The 18,224-nt window shown below is 41.3% G+C and overlaps 1 protein-coding gene across 2 annotated transcripts in view; it reads left to right on the top strand.

Moving 5' to 3' along the window:
* The first annotated feature begins 3,332 nt into the window (after positions 1 to 3,332).
* LRRC40 (leucine rich repeat containing 40) overlaps positions 3,333 to 18,224 on the top strand; it is a 59,894-nt gene continuing 45,002 nt past the window's right edge. The window contains exons 1-7 of one of the 2 annotated variants that reach the window (XM_038744748.1): positions 3,333 to 3,387; positions 3,656 to 3,837; positions 5,672 to 5,745; positions 6,842 to 6,971; positions 7,900 to 8,023; positions 9,969 to 10,111; positions 14,215 to 14,387. In XM_038744748.1, coding sequence (XP_038600676.1) covers positions 3,348 to 3,387; positions 3,656 to 3,837; positions 5,672 to 5,745; positions 6,842 to 6,971; positions 7,900 to 8,023; positions 9,969 to 10,111; positions 14,215 to 14,387 — 866 coding nt within the window. In that variant the 5' untranslated portion in view covers positions 3,333 to 3,347. Of the gene's footprint in view, positions 3,388 to 3,655; positions 3,838 to 4,142; positions 4,176 to 5,671; positions 5,746 to 6,841; positions 6,972 to 7,899; positions 8,024 to 9,968; positions 10,112 to 14,214; positions 14,388 to 18,224 lie in introns of those variants that run through there. The other variant, XM_038744749.1, reaches the window with a different exon arrangement.

Below are 18,224 nucleotides of genomic sequence, written 5' to 3'. Positions count from 1 at the left end.
TCAATAAATACCATTGGTTGATTGATTATTTTGTATTCTTATAGAAATCCACTTAGAAGAGCTTCCCCCAATGATGGAACCAGAAATGACACTAACCTATTTATCATCAGCATTCAATGTGTGTGTAATAAGGGTGTTATCTGCTAAGCTTTTGCTGTGTCCAACAGTGCACTAAGGGCTGGAATAGAGTAAATATATGCAGATCAGACACAGTCTCTGTCCTTTTTGGGGCTCACAGTCTAAGGGGAAGGGAGAACAGGCACCTTGTCCCCCTTTTTACAGAGGAAACTGAGGCACAGAGAAATGAATGTGTTCTAGGTCACATAGGTGGTACATACTATCATTTAATTCTGATGGTCCTATTTTACAATCCTTTTATACTTGTCTCCTCTGTTAGAGTGTGAGATCCTTGTGGGCAGGGCATAGCGTGTTTTTGTTTTACTTTCAGTACCGTACTCTCCCAAGTACTTAGTACAGTGCTCTGTACACAGTAAGTGCTTAATAAATAAGATTGAAAGGATACATAGCCCCCAGGGGGCCCTTAAGAAATGCCCTTAATAGAAGGACTTCATCCTGTGCAGCAAACAGCAGACACATACTGTATCAGGAAACATCATCATCCTCCCTGTCTCACCTGGCCACATCCTAAGCATTATACTTGACTCATCAATCTGTCACCAAATCCTGTTTCGTTCCACCTTCACAACATCTTTAGCCTGCGCCCTTTGTTCTCCATCCATACTACTGCCATGCAGATCCAAGCACTTAGCAGCTTTACCACTTACCTGCTCTGTGACCTTGGGCAAGTCCCTTAATTACTCTGGACCTCAGATTCCTTATCTGTAAAATGAGAATTCAGTACTTGTTTTCCCTCCCTTCTTAGGCTGTGTGTCCTGTGTGGGAGAGGGACTGGGTCCAACCTTATTATCCGATATCCCCCCCTGGGCTTAGCACAGTGTTTGGCCCATAATAAGTGCTTAACAAATACCGTTATTATTTTCATTACTATAATCATCACATTCTGGCTTAAATACTCCATCAACCTCCTGGCTGACCCCCCTGCCCCCTGCCTCTCCCCTCTCCAGGCCATACTTCACTGTCCTCTGTGGGTCGTTTTGCAAAAAACCAGTTCAGTCCATGTCTCCGGACTCCTCCAAAACCTCCAATGGTTGCCCATCCATCTCCACATCAAACAAACTCCTTAGCATTTGCTTTAAGGCACTCAATCACCGCTCCCTTCTTAACTTAGCAAGCTGATCTCCTACAACCCAACATGCCCACTTCACTCCTCTAACACCAGTCTACTCACTGCCCTTCAGTCTCATCTGGCTTGCCTCCAACCCCTTGCCAACATCCTCCCTCTTGCCTGGAACCTACTCCTTCCTCATATCTGCCTTTCTCCCCACCTTCAAAGCCCTAGTAAAATCACATTTCCAAGAGGACTTCCCTGATGAGGCCCTCATTTCTCCTATTCCCTCTCCCTTATGTGTCACCTTATTCACTTGAATCTGTTCCCCTTAAGTTCTTGATATTCATTCACTCCACCCCAAGCCTCACAAGGCTTACGCACGTATCCTTACACTCTTCCATTTCCACTATTTGTGATTTATTTCAATGTCCATCTCCCCGTCTTGACTCGAAGTTCCTTGTAGCCAGGGAACGTGTCTACCAGTTCTACTGTGTTGTGCTCTCCCGAGCGCCTAGTGACTGATTGATTTTGGAAACATGAACAGAAACCATGAACTAAGTAGTATCCAAAACATCTTAATAGAGATCTAGTCGGTAGCTCATGCTTTACTTGTTTCATTCCTAATTCCCCACCCCCTCCTCCAAACAGATGAGCTATGTGTTTGGTTCAAGAGTCTTCACAAGTGACCTCTGCAGCTTCCACGAGCGCTGTAAGGCCTCCCTGCCCACTGCAGCGATCCCCAGCACTAGAGCCCAGTAGGCAGTTAGTCACAGATGGGTTACAGAAAGGTGGCCCGTGGGATTAAACGAAAGAAGTGGATGTACCACAAAAGACTCTTCCCCCTAGATGGCCAAAAGGCAGCAAGCCAAAAGACAGCAGGATACCAAACAAGAACAGAGAGCACCAAGAGCCAGAGAGGAGCTTCCAGTAGGAGGGCAAAGACCAAGAAAGCAAGCCTGGCTTAGCCTCCCACCCGATATACCCACGGACTTCGGTAGGCACCAAAAATTCACATTCACATCTTTTTAATAGGCAGTTTCAAATCATCTTATTAACCCCATGTTGATGCTTCAAGGACCCTACACTCCGGTCCTTCACACCCTGTGTCTCCACTTCTGGAGGTGAATAATTCTGGGCCTGCCCTGAAACCAGAGTTTTGTTTTTTGATTTTGGTTTTGCTTCTTTTGTTTGTTTGTTTTTTGTTAGTTTTTTTGTTGTTTGTTTTTTGGCATTTGTTGAGTGCTTACCGTGCACCAGGCACTGGGTTAAGATCTGGGGTAAACATAAACTAATCAGGTTGGACTCAGTTCAAGTCGAGAAGCAGCATGGCTCAGTGGAAAGAGCATGGGATTTGGAATCAGAGGTCCTGGGTTCAAATGCCGGCTCTGCCAATTGTCAGCTGTGTGACTTTGGGCAAGTCACTTAACTTCTCTGTGCCTCAGTTACCTCATCTGTACAATGGGGATCAAGACTGTGAGCCCCCAGTGGGACAACCTGATCACCTTGTAACCTCTCCTGCGCTTAGAACAGTGCTTTGCACATAGTAAATACTTAATAAATGCCGTTATTATTATTATTATTATAAGTCCCACATGGGGCTCGTAGTCTTAATCCCCATTTTACAGGTGAGGTAACTGAGGCATAGAGAAATTAAGTGACTTGCCCAAGATCAAACTGCAGACAGACAAGTGGCAGAGGCAGGATTAGAACTCTGGTCCTTCGGACTCCGAGGCCCATTCTCTCTCCACTAGGACATGCCGTTTCTCAACTCACCAGCTCATGCATCTCAGGGAATGTACATATGTGCATTGTCCACGCATCATACTGGTCCTTTAATAACCAGTAAATACAACTTCAGTGATTCCTTTCACCCAGTTACGGATTGATTTAGTTCGGAACTCAATGGCAATAGGTTAAGGTTCAGTCTGCCTAGAAGTAGGTGGTTGTAGGAAGCCACATATGCACCTGGCGTTATTTGACATTTATGGATGGGTAACTCCTAACAGAAGAGAATGTTTTCATCTGCTTTCTCTAGTGCAGAGTTGCCAGTGTACTGATGGTGTCAGAATGTACTATTCAGTGCAGCCTAAAGAGAATAAGGCCAGTGTGTCCATGATGTCAGGTTCACTTTCATGTCCTTCATTTCAAATCGTCCAAGATGTTCGGGTACTTCGCCACAGGAAATTATAATGAGAACGGTGTGTCTGTTCTAACTGGGACAAGAATGGCTCACAGGGAATCTGTTGTTGGAGAAACTGATGTCAAGCACCTGGATAAGCACAGTTTGGGGTGGTGGGAAAAATTCTATGTGTTAGACATTTGCTGCTCCGGCTACTCGTATTTCTGATTTGGGGGCTCAGAAGTTTGTCGTAAAGTGACTTGCCTCTAGGTAAATCTACATGTGAAAAAAACAGCAAATTTTTATATATAAAACTATCCTTTTTTTCCACTCTTGGATACAAATAGTGCCTCAGACAGTGTGGCGGATAAACCTGGACACTCCAGAGGAGGCTAATCAGAATCTTTCCTTTGGTGGTGCTGATCGATGGTGGGAACAGACAGATCTGACCAAACTGATCTTGTCAAACAATAAGCTGCAGACCCTTTCAGATGACATCAGGCTTCTTCCTGCACTGACGGTGCTTGATGTAAGTACCGTTGCGGTATTAAAGAGTGCTTGCTTTGATCAACCTGGAATCAAATATAGCCAGCCAAATCTCAGTTCAGTTTATATTTCGGAGTTTGGACCACTTTCCATCTGTCTGAGTTGGTTCCAGTTGAGATTGGCCTAACCCAGGGCCCTCATCGAAGGGGTGTGTGGTTATATAGAGAAGCAGCATGGTTTAATGGAAAGAGCCCGGGCTTGGGAGTCGGAGGTCGTGGGTTCGAATGCCGAGCCTTCCACTTGTCTGCTGTGTGATGTTGGGCAAGTCATTTGACTTCTCTTTGCCTCAGTTACCTCATCTGTAAAATGGGGATTAAGACGGTATATATATTTGTACATATTTATTACTCTATTTTACTTGTACATATCTATTCAATTTATTTTATTTTGTTAGTGTGTTTGGTTTTGTTCTCTGTCTCCCCCTTTTAGACTGTGAGCCCACTGTTGGGTAGGGACTGTCTCTAGATGTTGCCAGTTTGTACTTCCCAAGCGCTTAGTACAGTGCTCTGCACATAGTAAGTGCTCAATAAATACGATTGATGATGATGATGATGACTGTGAGTCCCACATGGGGCAACCTGATAAACGTGTATCTATCCCAGCGCTTAGAACAGTGCTTGGCACATAGTAAGCGCTTCACAAATACTAACATTATCATTATTATTAATATTAGTATTATTACAGGCAGCATGGCCTACTGGTTAGAGCACAAGCTTGGGAGTCAAAAGATCATGGGTTCTAATACCGGCTCTGCCACTTGTCTGCTGTGTGACCTCGGGCAATTCACTTCACTTCTCTGGGCATCACCACATCTGTAAAATCGGAATTGAGACTGTGAGCCCCATGTGGGACAGGGAATTTGTCCAACCCGATTTACTTGTATCCACCTCAACCCTTAGTAAGTGCTTGGTACATAATAAGCACCTAACAAATACCACAGTTATTATTCTTATGATTACTATTATTATTCTGTCAGCCTTGGCCCAGCATTGGAGTAAGGGATGAGAGTAGGAAAGGAGGAAGAGACTGGACCAGCCCCAAATTACACCTTTTTCTGAAAATCCTGGGGAGATTGGGTCAGTTCTGAGGCCTTAGTAGGGATTTGCTTGGATTGCAGATTTATGAGATTTTTACCTCAGTCTTTGACTCCCAAGCTGTTGAGCAGCAGTGACCTTGAACCTTTGGTGATCTTGAACCTGGAACTGAGTCTCCCACTGTCTTTAAATGGGGAATAACCGGGGTCAGTATTGGCCTCTGTGACCGAATTGGTTCTGATAATTGGTAATTGATGGATCGGTAATCAGAACCGAATTGGTTCTGATAATTGGTTCAGCGCTTAGAACAGTGCTTTGCACATAGTAAGCGCTTAATAAATGCCATTATTATTATTATTATAATGTAACTCCATTCAGGTCGCCACATTTAGGATGATTCCTGACTTTGTGTGGAGGCAAGGGATTTTGAGAAATTAGGATGGGGCCAGAAAGAATAATAATGATAATGGCATTTATTAAGCGCTTACTATGTGCCAAGCACTGTTCTAAGCACTGGGGAGGTTACAAGGTGATCAGGTTGTCCCACGGGGGGCTCACAGTCCTTATCCCCTATTTACAGATGAGGTAACTGAGGCACAGAGAAGTTGAGACTTGCCCAAAGTCACACAGCTGACAAGTGGCGGAGCCGGGATTTGAACCCATGACCTCTGACTCCAAAGCCCGTGCTCTTTCCACTGAGCCACGCTGCTTCTCTAATGATCTGTCAAAGTTCTTGGCTGTAAGACTAAAGCTATTGACTTAATATTTTTCATCATTTTTTAGGTTCATGATAATGAACTGGCATCTCTTCCTTGTGCAGTAGGAGAGTTGGAAAATCTTCAAAGGCTTAATATCAGGTAAAATTGTTGAGCGAAATTCATTCTAATGTGTTTAACTGGGAAATAGAAGGAAACCTCCCTTGATTAGAAGAATAGCACTTTCCTATTATTCATTGTGAAATTGGAACAGTAAAAATTACATTTTCAAAGAGATATAATAAATCAAGAAAGCAAAATGTCAAGACAAAAATGTTTACTTTTTGTTAGCCTAGGTCCTTTTTTAGTTCTTTTCTGCCAAGCTTTTAACTTTTTAGTGAGATTGCAATTTGTATGTAATTTAATTTAATTTGGTTTTAGTGCCAAATTCAGTAGCTAAAATTTGGATAAATCATCTATTTTGATTTAGTTGGGGGTTTTTAAATTGTTTTGCCCCCCCCCCCCCCCCCCCCCCAAACTCCCTGGAAGCCTAAAAAAACCATTTCGGGAGGCAATATGCTGAGGAGAATAAAGGAAAAAACAATTTCTTAACAAAGCAGTAATGTGATTACAGTTGATCCTATTGTAATACACACTTTTCATAAAAACATAATGGAGGTCAGAAAACTGGAGTACAGTTTATCAGAGCACTGTTAGACAATTTTAGGGGAATAGATGACAGTAAAGTAAGACTGTGAGCTCTGTATCTACCCCACCACTTAGCACAGTGCTTAGCATATAATCAGTATTTATAAATACAATCATTATTATCATTATCATTATCATCATCAGTGTAAAAATAAAAGCCACAAATTGTTCAATTGCTGGGCTATCTTAACTCTTTGTTTCTTTAAAATCTTCAATAGACTGTGTATTAAGCCTTATAAAATTATTTGTATTCTATAAATTATGAGTTAATACTGTATTGTTTTTAATAAATAGATAGGTTTATTATTTAAGGACCCCAAATTGTTGTCAATTCATCAGTGGTATTTATTGAACACTTACTGTATGCAGAGCACTATGCTAAGCCCTAGGGAAAGTACAATACAACAGAGTTGGTAGATACAATCCCCGCACACAAGAAACTCACAGTCTAGAATTAAGTACTAATATCAAAAATAGTTGCATAGCTGCAATGTATTTTCTTATTGAATATTTCTCACTGAATTATTTAACTTTTTTTTCAACCTAATAGTCACAACAAACTGAAAATTCTTCCTGAAGAAATAAAAAACTTAAGAAACTTGAAGAGCCTTTTTCTCCAGAATAATGAATTAACCAGCATACCTGAAGGATTTGGACAGCTTCTCAATTTAGAGGAATTAGTAAGTTGTAATTTTAGGATTTTTGATAGAGGTACTTTTGAAGGAGCCGGGTTAGTTAATAGAATTTTGGTTTATCATCATGCTGAGGCATTAAAGTGGGATTCACGTCACCACTCTTGGTGGTATTTTTGTGACTTTAAAGGTTTAATCCATGTAGATTTTGTGCCTATGGGTTTATTTCATTAGGACACCAAATTAGATGTTACCTTAAAGTAGAGGTGCCAGTTTTTCAACTTTTGAGTATGGAGATGAGGCCTTGGGGTCTTTGAGGGGGCAGAAGAGGAAGAAGTTGGGGGTGAGGGAAGGGAGGAAAGTAGGCAAGATTGGAGGAAGAAGATGGTATCATCTTTGAATACAAAAGATTGTTCTACCAACAGTCACATGTTGCTGTCTAATGTTAACATCAGTCTTTTTCTGGAAGTAACAAACATACATAATTACAAATTCTCAGTTATAATTTCACTATAGTGCCAAGTGAAGTGTGTGAGCTGAGTAGTAGGTTATGGGCAAAAGAAAACATTAGGAAATTGTTCGCCGTAAGTCTTATACAGTATAAGTTAGTGGTATTTATTGAGTGTTTACTGTGTGCAGAGCACTGTACAAAGTGCTGGGGAAAGTACAGTACAGCAGAATCGTCTACACACGATCCCAAGCCACAGTCTACGGGGGAGACAGACATTAAAATAGATTAGGGATAGGGGAACCAGTAAAGTATGAGTATTTATAAAAGTATTTTGGGGCTGGGGTAAGTATCAAAGTCCTTATAGGGTCCACGGCCATGGGCATAGTGGATGCAAAGGGGAGCCATTTAAAGCAATACTGTACTCCGAGCATTTTTGGAGTTTCAAAAATGTCAACAATGTGATACTTTCGAAAGACCATTATTAATTTTTCTGAATTTTCTGAATTTTCTGAATTTCTTTTAAAGGATATTTCCAACAATCACCTTTCATCTGTTCCAGCTAGTTTTTCCTCTCTGACCAGCCTGGTGCGTCTCAATCTAGCCCGCAACCAACTGAAGAGCTTGCCCACAGAAATCAGCAGAATGAAAAGTAAATCTTTCTTTCTGTTTCTCTGTGTTTCAAACCTCAGTCAGTAATTCACCTCTGCAGCCAATTATAGGCCCTGATATATTGGGATGTGTCTAACAACTCTGTTGTACTCTCCCAAGTGCTTAATACAATGCTCTGCACACAGTGAGTTCTCAGTAAATACCATTGTTGTTTATGTTGATATATTTGGAGGTGGGAGAGTTTAGTCATGGCTGTGAAAGTGGTAAAAGGTCTTTGACTTTAAGGTCAAGTAACATATCTTGTTTACCATTTTTGCCGCACTCGGGTACTGGGAAGCTTCTGATAATCAAAGAGTGAGCTTTTCAGAACAAAAGAAGAGGGAAGTAAATGCATCTTTAAAATTCATAAAATGTAAAGTCCTAGGCAACCCCAAAATATGAAAATCAGAAATTTAGAAGCTGCAAAATCCAGGAAATTTGAGGAACGCTTGATAGAGAACACAAATCTTGCCCCGTTTTTGCCACCTGCTGTATACTTTTGCCTCTCCCTCCCCCAAAGATTTTGTATCTGAAAACCTGGAGTTCAGTCTTCACAGTGCTGATCCAATGATTTACAGATTTCTAGTAAAAAAAAAGTGGTAATTATAGCAAACTTTGGACCAAAATATACTTTATGCAGAAAGCCATTTAAAACAAATTTGGCAGTATCTGTATCCTAAGTTTTCACTGGGTAGTAGGGAGACTGACTGGAATGTCATGATTTAGAAATTTAAGGTGAGTGTCCATAAACCAACTTCTTTTGGAGAAGAGCAGAAGGTAAATGGAGAGATGGGAACTTTGGTTTTGTAAATAAAGCCGTGTCTTAGGTACTATATTGGGTAATAGAATAGCTGTGTTCATGCCTAAAATGGATCAGAGTAATTGTTTTAGAAATAACTAAGCTAGTCATACAGTTCCCCAAATCTATTTCTCCTCTAGTCAAAAATTGTCAGGTTTATTGAGAATAAAATGTCTTATTGAAGAATTAAAGTCAGCATCCAGTCGTTTATGTTACGGAGTATTGTGTAGAGGTGACGGAATGAAATAGTTGTTTCAGCTCGTCCCCTAACAGATGTTTATAAGTGCTACAAAATCACAACGTAACGAATTTGTTTCATTGCTCCTCTCCTGCCATGCCTACTTGCTCTGTTGCAGTTCAGTGAGAAGAAAAATGGTCAAAAGATGGGCATCTTGGAGGAAAAAATAAAAAAACCCATTGGAATCCATTATCCACAACCTGAATAATTGTGAATTGATTTTAAACAAATTAGAATCATGCAATATTTATTGGGCCTCTTTGTTAACCTGAGATCTACCGATTTAAATATTTTTAGGCTGCTACATGATAAACCAAATGATTCTAATTCCATTCAGAGTCTTTCTCTGAGGATCTTAGGTTGTTCTGAATGCTAAAAGCGGGGTGATAGGGTCATTTTAAAATGAGAACTTACAGAGAAAGACATTTCTGGGACAGAAGAAACCTTAAAGCAGAGCGGAGATAATAAGGTTGATACATCCCCTTCATCTTTGTTCTTTTTTGGGCTCAATCCCTCATTCTTTCACAGAAAAAAGTCCAAGGCCCCTTTTGTTCCTTTTGCCGTGGTTTATCCTAAGCTGTGTTTTATGCCTTATATTTTGGAATCGTCACTCTTTGATGGTAAGAATTATCTGTTATCTAAAGCAACTGAAATTTTGAGGGGACTCAAAATGTTCATTCTAATTAAAATTTTAGTACATAAGTGGGTCTCGTGGTTTGAAAACGTTTTCTTAAATAGCTTCCTGTTCAATATGCCGTGGGGTTCTTACTTACTAATATGAAGCTTTCTTAAATGTTCAGGAATCCTGATTCATTCCCATAAGTTTTCTTCTTAGATATATGTAACCATAGGTCAGTTTTGTGGTTGATTATTGCATTTCAGTTTTTACCAAATCATTTCTTATTTTAGGATTAAAGCAATTGGACTGTACTAGCAACCTCTTGGAAACTGTCCCTTCTGAACTGGCTAGCATGGAGTCTTTAGAGCTACTTTATTTAAGAAGGAACAAACTGCGTTCTTTACCAGAATTTCCTTCTTGCAGATTACTGAAGGTAATGATCTACATTTTACCTAAAATCATATTTAAGAGTATTGTGTTGCCACAAGGGACTCAACAAAATTCCTTTGTCTCAGCATCCTAAGCAAGTTAAAAAATCAAGGTAGATGAAGCTAAAAGTCAAGGCTGATGAGCAGCCAGGGGCCAAAATGTCACAAAGAGGTGGTTATAAGCTTGTACTATCCTCTGTTGAGCCTTAGAAATTTGGCATTTGTTTTCTGACTTCTTCCTGCCCATGACTAGAGTGAAAAGCACGGCTGAGTAACTTGGCTAAAGCACTTTGGGATTGGTGACAAACAGACCCATTCTTGCTAGGAATATATATCGAATTTCTCTCTGGACAGTAAGTTTGTTGTGGGCATGGAGTGTGTCTGTTACATTGTTGCACTGTACTCTTCCAAGCACTTAGTAAAGTACTCTGAACACAGTAAGTGCTCAAATATGATTGAGTGTCTTCCAGGATAAATATCTCCCAAAGTTAAAGTCAGTCAGTTGATATATGAATGCCTGCCTTATGCATTAACACTGTACTAATTACTTGAAAGTGAGACAGGAGAGTCAGCTCTCCCCACTTGATGGCTCTTGCTTCTAAATGCACAATGCAGTGCTCTGCACACAGTAAGCGCTCAGTAAATACGCTTGATTGATTAATTAGGGCCTTCGTGGCTCAGTAGGCAAAACAGACTCCTCCGGCTGACAGATTGAAATGCTTAATGTCTTTCCACCTTAGAGGAAAAACAAAAAAAAATTCTGCAGGTTTGCAGCTACCCTGGTGCTACCTAGCCCAATTACTGTTTTCTTGTGATTGTGGCTTCTCTACATTCTCCCTCTTCCCTTCAGACCCTTTTTCCGCTGGGTTGGTCCCAAAACAGGTAGGAGGAGCTTGTTAGTTGGCTCCTAAGTTGCTGCATTAGGATAAATGCTGTGGCTGAAGGGAGACAGCGTAGTTCTTAATGAGGAGTTTCCAGAATCGGAGCAGTGGGTGTTTTATATGTAAGGTGGGGGTCTAATGGGGTTATTGTAACGGGATTCTCAAGATTGTATGAAAATAGTTGCCAGTACAGTACCTGGGCTGCTGCAGCTACAAAGCAGCTGATGCCAAGTATTTTTGTAGACTCAGTGAACCAAACACACAGAGATTGAGCCTTAGAAAATCACGGACATTTTCAACCACAAAAGTCGCCAAGGAATTTCCTTAAAATGCAGTCATATTTGCTTTGTGTTTCTTCCCAACGCAAAGCAGATTTGGGAAGGTGTAATTACTGAGTAAGCAAATACGTATTTTTGGCATCAGTTTTACGTTCCCTAATCTACCTTTCCAGCCCCAGTCTCATTCTCACTCCTTGTCTACAGTCTCATATTTCCTCCTGCCTTCGGGACATCTCTACTTGGATGTCCCACTGACACCTCCAACGTAACTTGTCCGAAATAGAATTCCTCATCTTCCCACCCAAAACCCTGTCCTCCTCCAGACTCTTTCATAATTGTAGACAACATCAGCGTGGCATAGTGAATAGAGCACGGGCTTGGGAGTCAGAAGGGCCTGGGTTCTAATTCTGGCTCAGCCACTTGTCTGCCTTGTGACCTTGGGCAAGTTATTTAACTTCTTAGTAACGCCTCAGTTACCTCATTTTTAAAATGGGTATTAAGACTGTGAGCTCCATGTGGGACCAGGACTGTGTCCAACCCAATTTGCTCGTATCCACTCCAGTGCTTAGTACAGTGTCTGGCACATAGTAAGCACTTACAAATGCCACCATAATTGTTATTATTAACAAAATCCTTCCTGTCTCACAATCTTGTAACTTGGAATTATTCTCAATTCATCTCTTTCATTCAGTTAACATATTCAGCCTGTTAACAAATCCTGTCGGTTTTACTTTCAATCAATCAATCAATCAATCATATTTATTGAGCGCTTACTGAGTGCAGAGCACTGTACTAAGCGCTTGGGAAGTACAAGTTGGCAACATATAGAGACAGTCCCTATCCAACAGTGGGCTCACAGTCTAGAAGGGGGAGACAGAACAAAACCAAACATATTAACAAAATGAAATAAATAGAATAGATATGTACAAGTAAAATAAATAAATAAATAGAGTAATAAATATGTACAAACATATATACATATATACAGGTGCTGTGGGGAAGGGAAGAAGGTAAGACGGGGGGATGGAGAGGGGTTGGAGGGGGAGAGGAAAGAGGGGGCTCAGTCTGGGAAGGCCTCCTGGAGGAGGTGAGCTCTCAGTAGGGCCTTGAAAGGAGGAAGAGAGCTAGCTTGGCGGATGGGCAGAGGGAGGGCATTCCAGGCCCGGGGAATGACGTGGGCCGGGGGTCGACGGCGGGACGGGCGACAACGAGGCACGGTGAGGAGATTAGCGGCAGAGGAGCGGAGGGTGCGGGCTGGGCTCACGAATAGCTCTAGAATTCACCCCTTCGTCTCCATCCAAACTGCTTCCTTGCTGATATAAGCTCTTGTGTCTCACTTTGACAACTGTATCAGCCTCCTCACTGACCTCCTATCTCTCCTCCCCTCCAGTCTATACTTCACTCTGCTGCCCAGATCACTTTTCTAGAACAAAAGTTCAGCCCATGTCTCCCCGCTCCTCAAAAACCTCCAGTGGTTTCCTGTCCACCTCTGCATTAAACAGAAACTCCTTACCATCAACCTCAACGCATCAACTAGCCCCCTCTTAACTTACTACGCTGATCTCCTACTTCATCCCTCCCCGAACGCTTTGCCCCTCTAACGCCAGCCTACTCACTGCCCCTCAGTCTCTCCTATTTAGCTGCTGACCCCTTTCCCGTATCTTCTGTAGGGTCTAGAACTCCTTCCCTCTTTATGTCCATCATGCCACCACTTCAGAGTCCTACTCATGTCACATCTCCAAGAGGTCTTCCCTGTCTTAGCTCTCACTTCTCTTCTTTGCCCTACCTTCTGTGTCATCGATGCCCTTGAGTCTGGAACCCTTAAGCACTTTGATTTTCACCCCACCTCCACTGCTCTTATGTAAGTATTCATCTGTAATTGATTTTCATGTCTGTCTTCCCCTCTAGTCTGTAAACTCCTTGTGTACAGGGAACTTGTCTACCTATTGGATTGAGCACTCTCAAGCATGTTGTACAGTGCTCTGCACACAGTAAGCATTCAATAAGTACCATTGATTGACTCATGAATGAATGAATGATTGATTAACTATTGTATCCACCCCAGCACTTAGTCCAGTGTCTTGCACATAGTAAGTGCTTAACAAATACCATAATTATTATTATTACTGCCCCTGTTGTAATGGTCCCATATCCCACGGTAACAGTCACGGCTAGGTAATAACAGTTAACTTAAACTGAAGGAAATTATTCATTTTTGAAAAATGGGCCTATGTAGTTCAACAGAATCAATCCTTACTTTCACCAAGTGGACTCTGTGTTATTAATTTCATTTGAGATATGTGAATTCTAGAGATTTGCATGCTAATTTTAATATCTTCCATGATTTGTATGTAGGCTTTATAGTACTCTTATTTCAAGATTGGCAGTTATATTATTTTAGTGTCTTGAGCATATTATTATTATTACTAGTAGTAGTAGTAGTAGTAATAACAATAATAATATAATTGTGGTATTTGTTAAGTGCTTACTATGTGCCAGGCACTGTCCTAAGCGCTTTGGTGGATACAAGCAAATTGGGTGGGACACAGTCCCCATCGCACATGGGACTCACAGTCTCAGTCCCCCATTTTGCAGGTACGGTAACGGAGGCGCAGAGAAATGAAGTGACTTGCCTAAGGCCACACAGTAGACAAGTGGCAGTTCCAGGATTAGAACCCATGGCCTTCTGACTCCCATTTTGCCATGCCGTTTCAAATCTGGTATTCTCGGAAAGAATAAATTTGTCAGGCCTCTAAAAGGGTTATAGACTCTTCTACAGAATGGAGGCAGTAAAATGTGGCAAAATAGTCGTGGTTATTAACAATTTGGTTTCGATTTTATATATTGTATAACATTACTGTTTTTTCAGTATGATAAACTTGAATGCACTCTTTTTATGCATTTTCAGAATAGCAGGAATGGAGATAACTTTGATCTTTGCTTCCGTAGGAACTGCACGTTGGTGAGAATCAAATTGAGGTAATAGGGGCAGAACACCTTAAGCACCTGAGCTCCATCAATGTCCTTGATCTGAGAGATAACAAGTTAAAATCTATTCCCGATGAAATTACACTGCTTCAGGCCTTGGAAAGGCTGGACCTGACAAACAATGACATCAGCAGGTAAGCGTTAAGGTCAGACCTAGGAAATGGTTTCTTTACTCTTTTTTGAATAATTCAATTATAAAGTATTTTTTGACCATTGTAGAATTTTCAGTAATTAAAGTACTGCAGAAAATTTGGGGTAAATCTAAAGAAAAGTTTGTAGCCTAGAAGTTTTTCTGGTTATTTTTTTAAATTTCACATTCTGTCTCCGTCCTTTAGAAACAGTGTTATGGGAGGTGTTTTTTCACAGGTTTTTAATCATACTATATACACATGAAAAGTGCTTAATGGGATGAAGAGAGATAAATATGTTAGTTTTACCAAAAGAATCAACTATTTCCTTTGCAAAAAATGTATCTGTGAGAAAAAAGTATTAAACTTTATTATGGAGTGCATTACCCCTTATTGGACATTGGATTAGATCAGAGAGTGATCAGGCTAGTTATTTTACGTCCTGTCTGGGGCCTCCTTGGAAAGTGCAGAACAGATTGTCTTTAAAAATCAGAGGTTACCCAAGCAGAGGACTGGGTACTCTTCTCTAAAGGTTTAGTTGAGAGTTTAATTTCTCCAGACTTCCATATCTAACAATTGTTTCTCCCTGCAGTGTGGACTTTAAGGCAGCTAAATTAGCACATAAAAGCAGAAAGTTAAAGCTAATCATAAAAATAAATATACCAACCAATCAATAGTGTTTATTAGTGTAGAGCACTGTACTAAGTGCTTAATAATCAGAATAATCATAATGATGGCATTTGTTAAGCGCTTACTATGTGCAAGGCACTGTTCTAAGTGTTGTGGGGGGGATACAAGGTAATCAGGTTGTCCCACGTGGGGCTCACACTCTTAATTCCCATTTTACAGATGAGGTAACTGAGGCCCAGAGAAGTTAAGTGACTTGCCCAAAGTCACACAGCAGACGTGGCGGAGCCGGGATTTGAACCCATGACCTCTGACTCCAAAGCCCGGGCTCTTTCCACTGAGCCACGCTGTTGGGAATGTGTCTGTTTATTGTTGTATTGTACTTTCCAAGTGCTTAGTACAGTGCTCTGCACACAGTAAGTGCTCAGTGAATACAATTAGAAGACACACTCTCTGCCCTCAGTATTTATGACCTATTTGTGTGTGGTGCCCTCCTTTCCTTGAATGTAAGCTTCTAGAGACAGAAAATATTGGGATGTATATTTGTTTCAGTTCTTGGATTTAGAGGGGTTCAAGTACTTTATGTAATGTTATTTGACTCTTTCTGTTATAGGCTGAAGATAACTGACAGAAATGCCTAATTACCTTAAATTTATAAGTTTAGCATCGTACAGAAGTCACTTCCTCACAACCCCTATTATGGCTTCTGTTATATATCTGTACATGTTTAGAATGAAGGCTGATTTTCATTCCTTGTGAATCAACAGTATGAATTTAGCACTCACTATGTGCAGAGCACTGTACTAAGTGCTGGGGAGAGTTCAGTAGAAATAGAAGGCCTGCCCTCAGAGAGCTTTCAGTTTAGAGGGGGAGACAGACCCAATATATAACTAACAGATAGGAGGAAAAAGAGAATGCAAAGATAGGTGTATGGGTGAGTATCAATCAATTAATCATATTTTTTGAGCACTTACTGTGTACAGAACACCATACTAAGCACTTGGGAGAGTATAATATAACACAGTTGGTAGATACAGTCCCTGCCCACAACGAGGTCACAGTCTGGGGGGGAGACAGATATTAATACAAATAAATAAGTAAATAGCTGATCTATACACAAGTGCCATGGTGTTGAGGGAGGAGTGAAGAGGATGGATGTCAAAATGTACAGAAGTGATATATAGGGGCTGTGAGTCTAAGTGTGGAGGTGATACAAAATTGCTGTGTTGGAAGTTGGGAAGATCCTCTGGACAATCACTCTCCCCCGCCTTCAAAGCCCTACTGAAGGCTCATCTCCTCCAAGAGGCCTTCCCAGACTAAGCCCCACTTTTCCTCATCTCCCGCTCCCTTCTGCCTCACCCTGACTTGCTCTCTTTGTTCTCCCCCCACACCCCGCAGAACTTATGTATATGTCTGTCATTTTATTTATTTATATTGATACTTGTTTACTTCTATTGATGTCAGTCTCCCTCCCTCTAGACTGTGAGCTCGTGTGGGCAGGGATCGTTCTTCTTTATTGCCGTATTGAACTTTCCAAGCACATAGTACGGTGCTCTGCACACAGTAAGCGCTCAAATATGATTGAATGAATGAATGAAAAATGGCTGGGAAAGGCCTCCTGGAGGAGGATTCTCAGAAGGACTTAGGTGATGGGAGAGGTTTGGTTTAAGAGATTTGAGAGGTGTGGGAGTACTAGACAGGAGGAGGGGAATGAGCCAAGAAGTTGGAGTCAGGAGAGATAAAAATGAGACCCACTGAGTAGGTTGGCTTGAGAGGAATGAAGTGTGTGAGCTGGGATGAAGGAGAGAGAGGGGGTTGATTGAGTGCCTTAAGGCTGATGGTCAGGAGTTTCTGCTGTGCAGAGGCATGAACAATCAGTTGGAGATTTTTGAGGAGTTGGAAAATGCATGCCAAACAAAATTATAAAACAATAATCCATCAGCTAAGTATGGACTTTTGGTCCTATTACTATTATAATGCTAGGCCCTTGATCCTTTCTCAAGTTATGCTAAACATTTAAAATATTACCTTCTCCCTTCCTTTCTGCTTCTATACCACCAGATGCCGTCTATATCAAGGATAGGTACTCAACTCAACTTAATTGCATCTCCAGCAGCATCGTAGTGTAACCCTTGTCCCAAGGCCCCATGCTCCTGGCCAGCGGCATATTGGAACGGTTAGACCGGGAGGTATAAGCATTCCAGGAGGTGGTTCTGGGGTGTTGAAGCAGAGCTGTGGAGGAATGATTCCAAGTCCTACTATGGTCCCTTGCTACTCCCTAAGGATTTTCTAAGTGCTCCCTAGTCCCCCTTTCTGGAAGTCAGACTCCTGAAGAGGGATGTAGAACTTGGACAGTGCCACCTGAATTCACCGAACCATTTTTGCCCTCATCACATCGTGCTCTGCTTTCAGAGGAAAGTGCCCTCGTAGTATCCTAGGCAGAACACATAACGAAACCATGTTAGAACTGACTAAAGTAGTCCCGCAAAATGCACAGTGGCATTTCTTTACAAAACTACCAGCTGCCTCCTTGCCCTTAGTAAAATATTAGCATACATTTTTATTGTGTTCCTCATAGTATGATGAAACAGTCAACTGCATCTGTATAAACCACTTTGGGAGCAGCGTCTCAGATAAATGTTTAACTCACAACACTGTTTAATGTGTTTATCATGGGGGTGTCTGTTGCTTTTTTTTTTTTTTTTTACAGTATTTGTTAAGTGCTTACTATGGGCCAGGCACTGGGGTAGATACAAGATAATCAGGTTGGACACAATCCGTGACCCACATGGGGCTCACAGTCTTAATCCCCATTTTTCAAATGAGGTAACTGAGACAAAGAGTGCTCTGCACACGGTAAGAACTTAAAAAATATGATTGAATGATATGAATGAATGAAGTGACTTGCCCAAGATCATACAGCAGCCAAGTGTCAGAGCTGGGATTAGAACCCAGGTCCTCTGACACCTAGGCCTCTACTCTTTCCACTAGTCCACATGGCTTTTCACGATGTTTTTTGTGAGTTACACATTGTAGCACTGGGAAGCTGCTGAATGTCACCTCACAAGTCCTTTCCAATGGGAACAAGATGAGAAATGTTCTCATCTTAATTCTGAGGACAGTACAGGATATCACAAAATCTTCAGAAGTGTGAGAAAAATCCTTGAAATTCCTTTTAGACTGGAAGCCCCTGGTGGATAGGGAGAATGTCTAAAA

Source organism: Tachyglossus aculeatus, chromosome 4, assembly GCF_015852505.1.
Source record: "Tachyglossus aculeatus isolate mTacAcu1 chromosome 4, mTacAcu1.pri, whole genome shotgun sequence".
Taxonomy (NCBI): Eukaryota; Metazoa; Chordata; class Mammalia; order Monotremata; family Tachyglossidae; genus Tachyglossus; species Tachyglossus aculeatus.
Note: the sequence above shows the minus strand (reverse complement) of the source record. Positions and strands in the feature narration are given on the sequence as shown.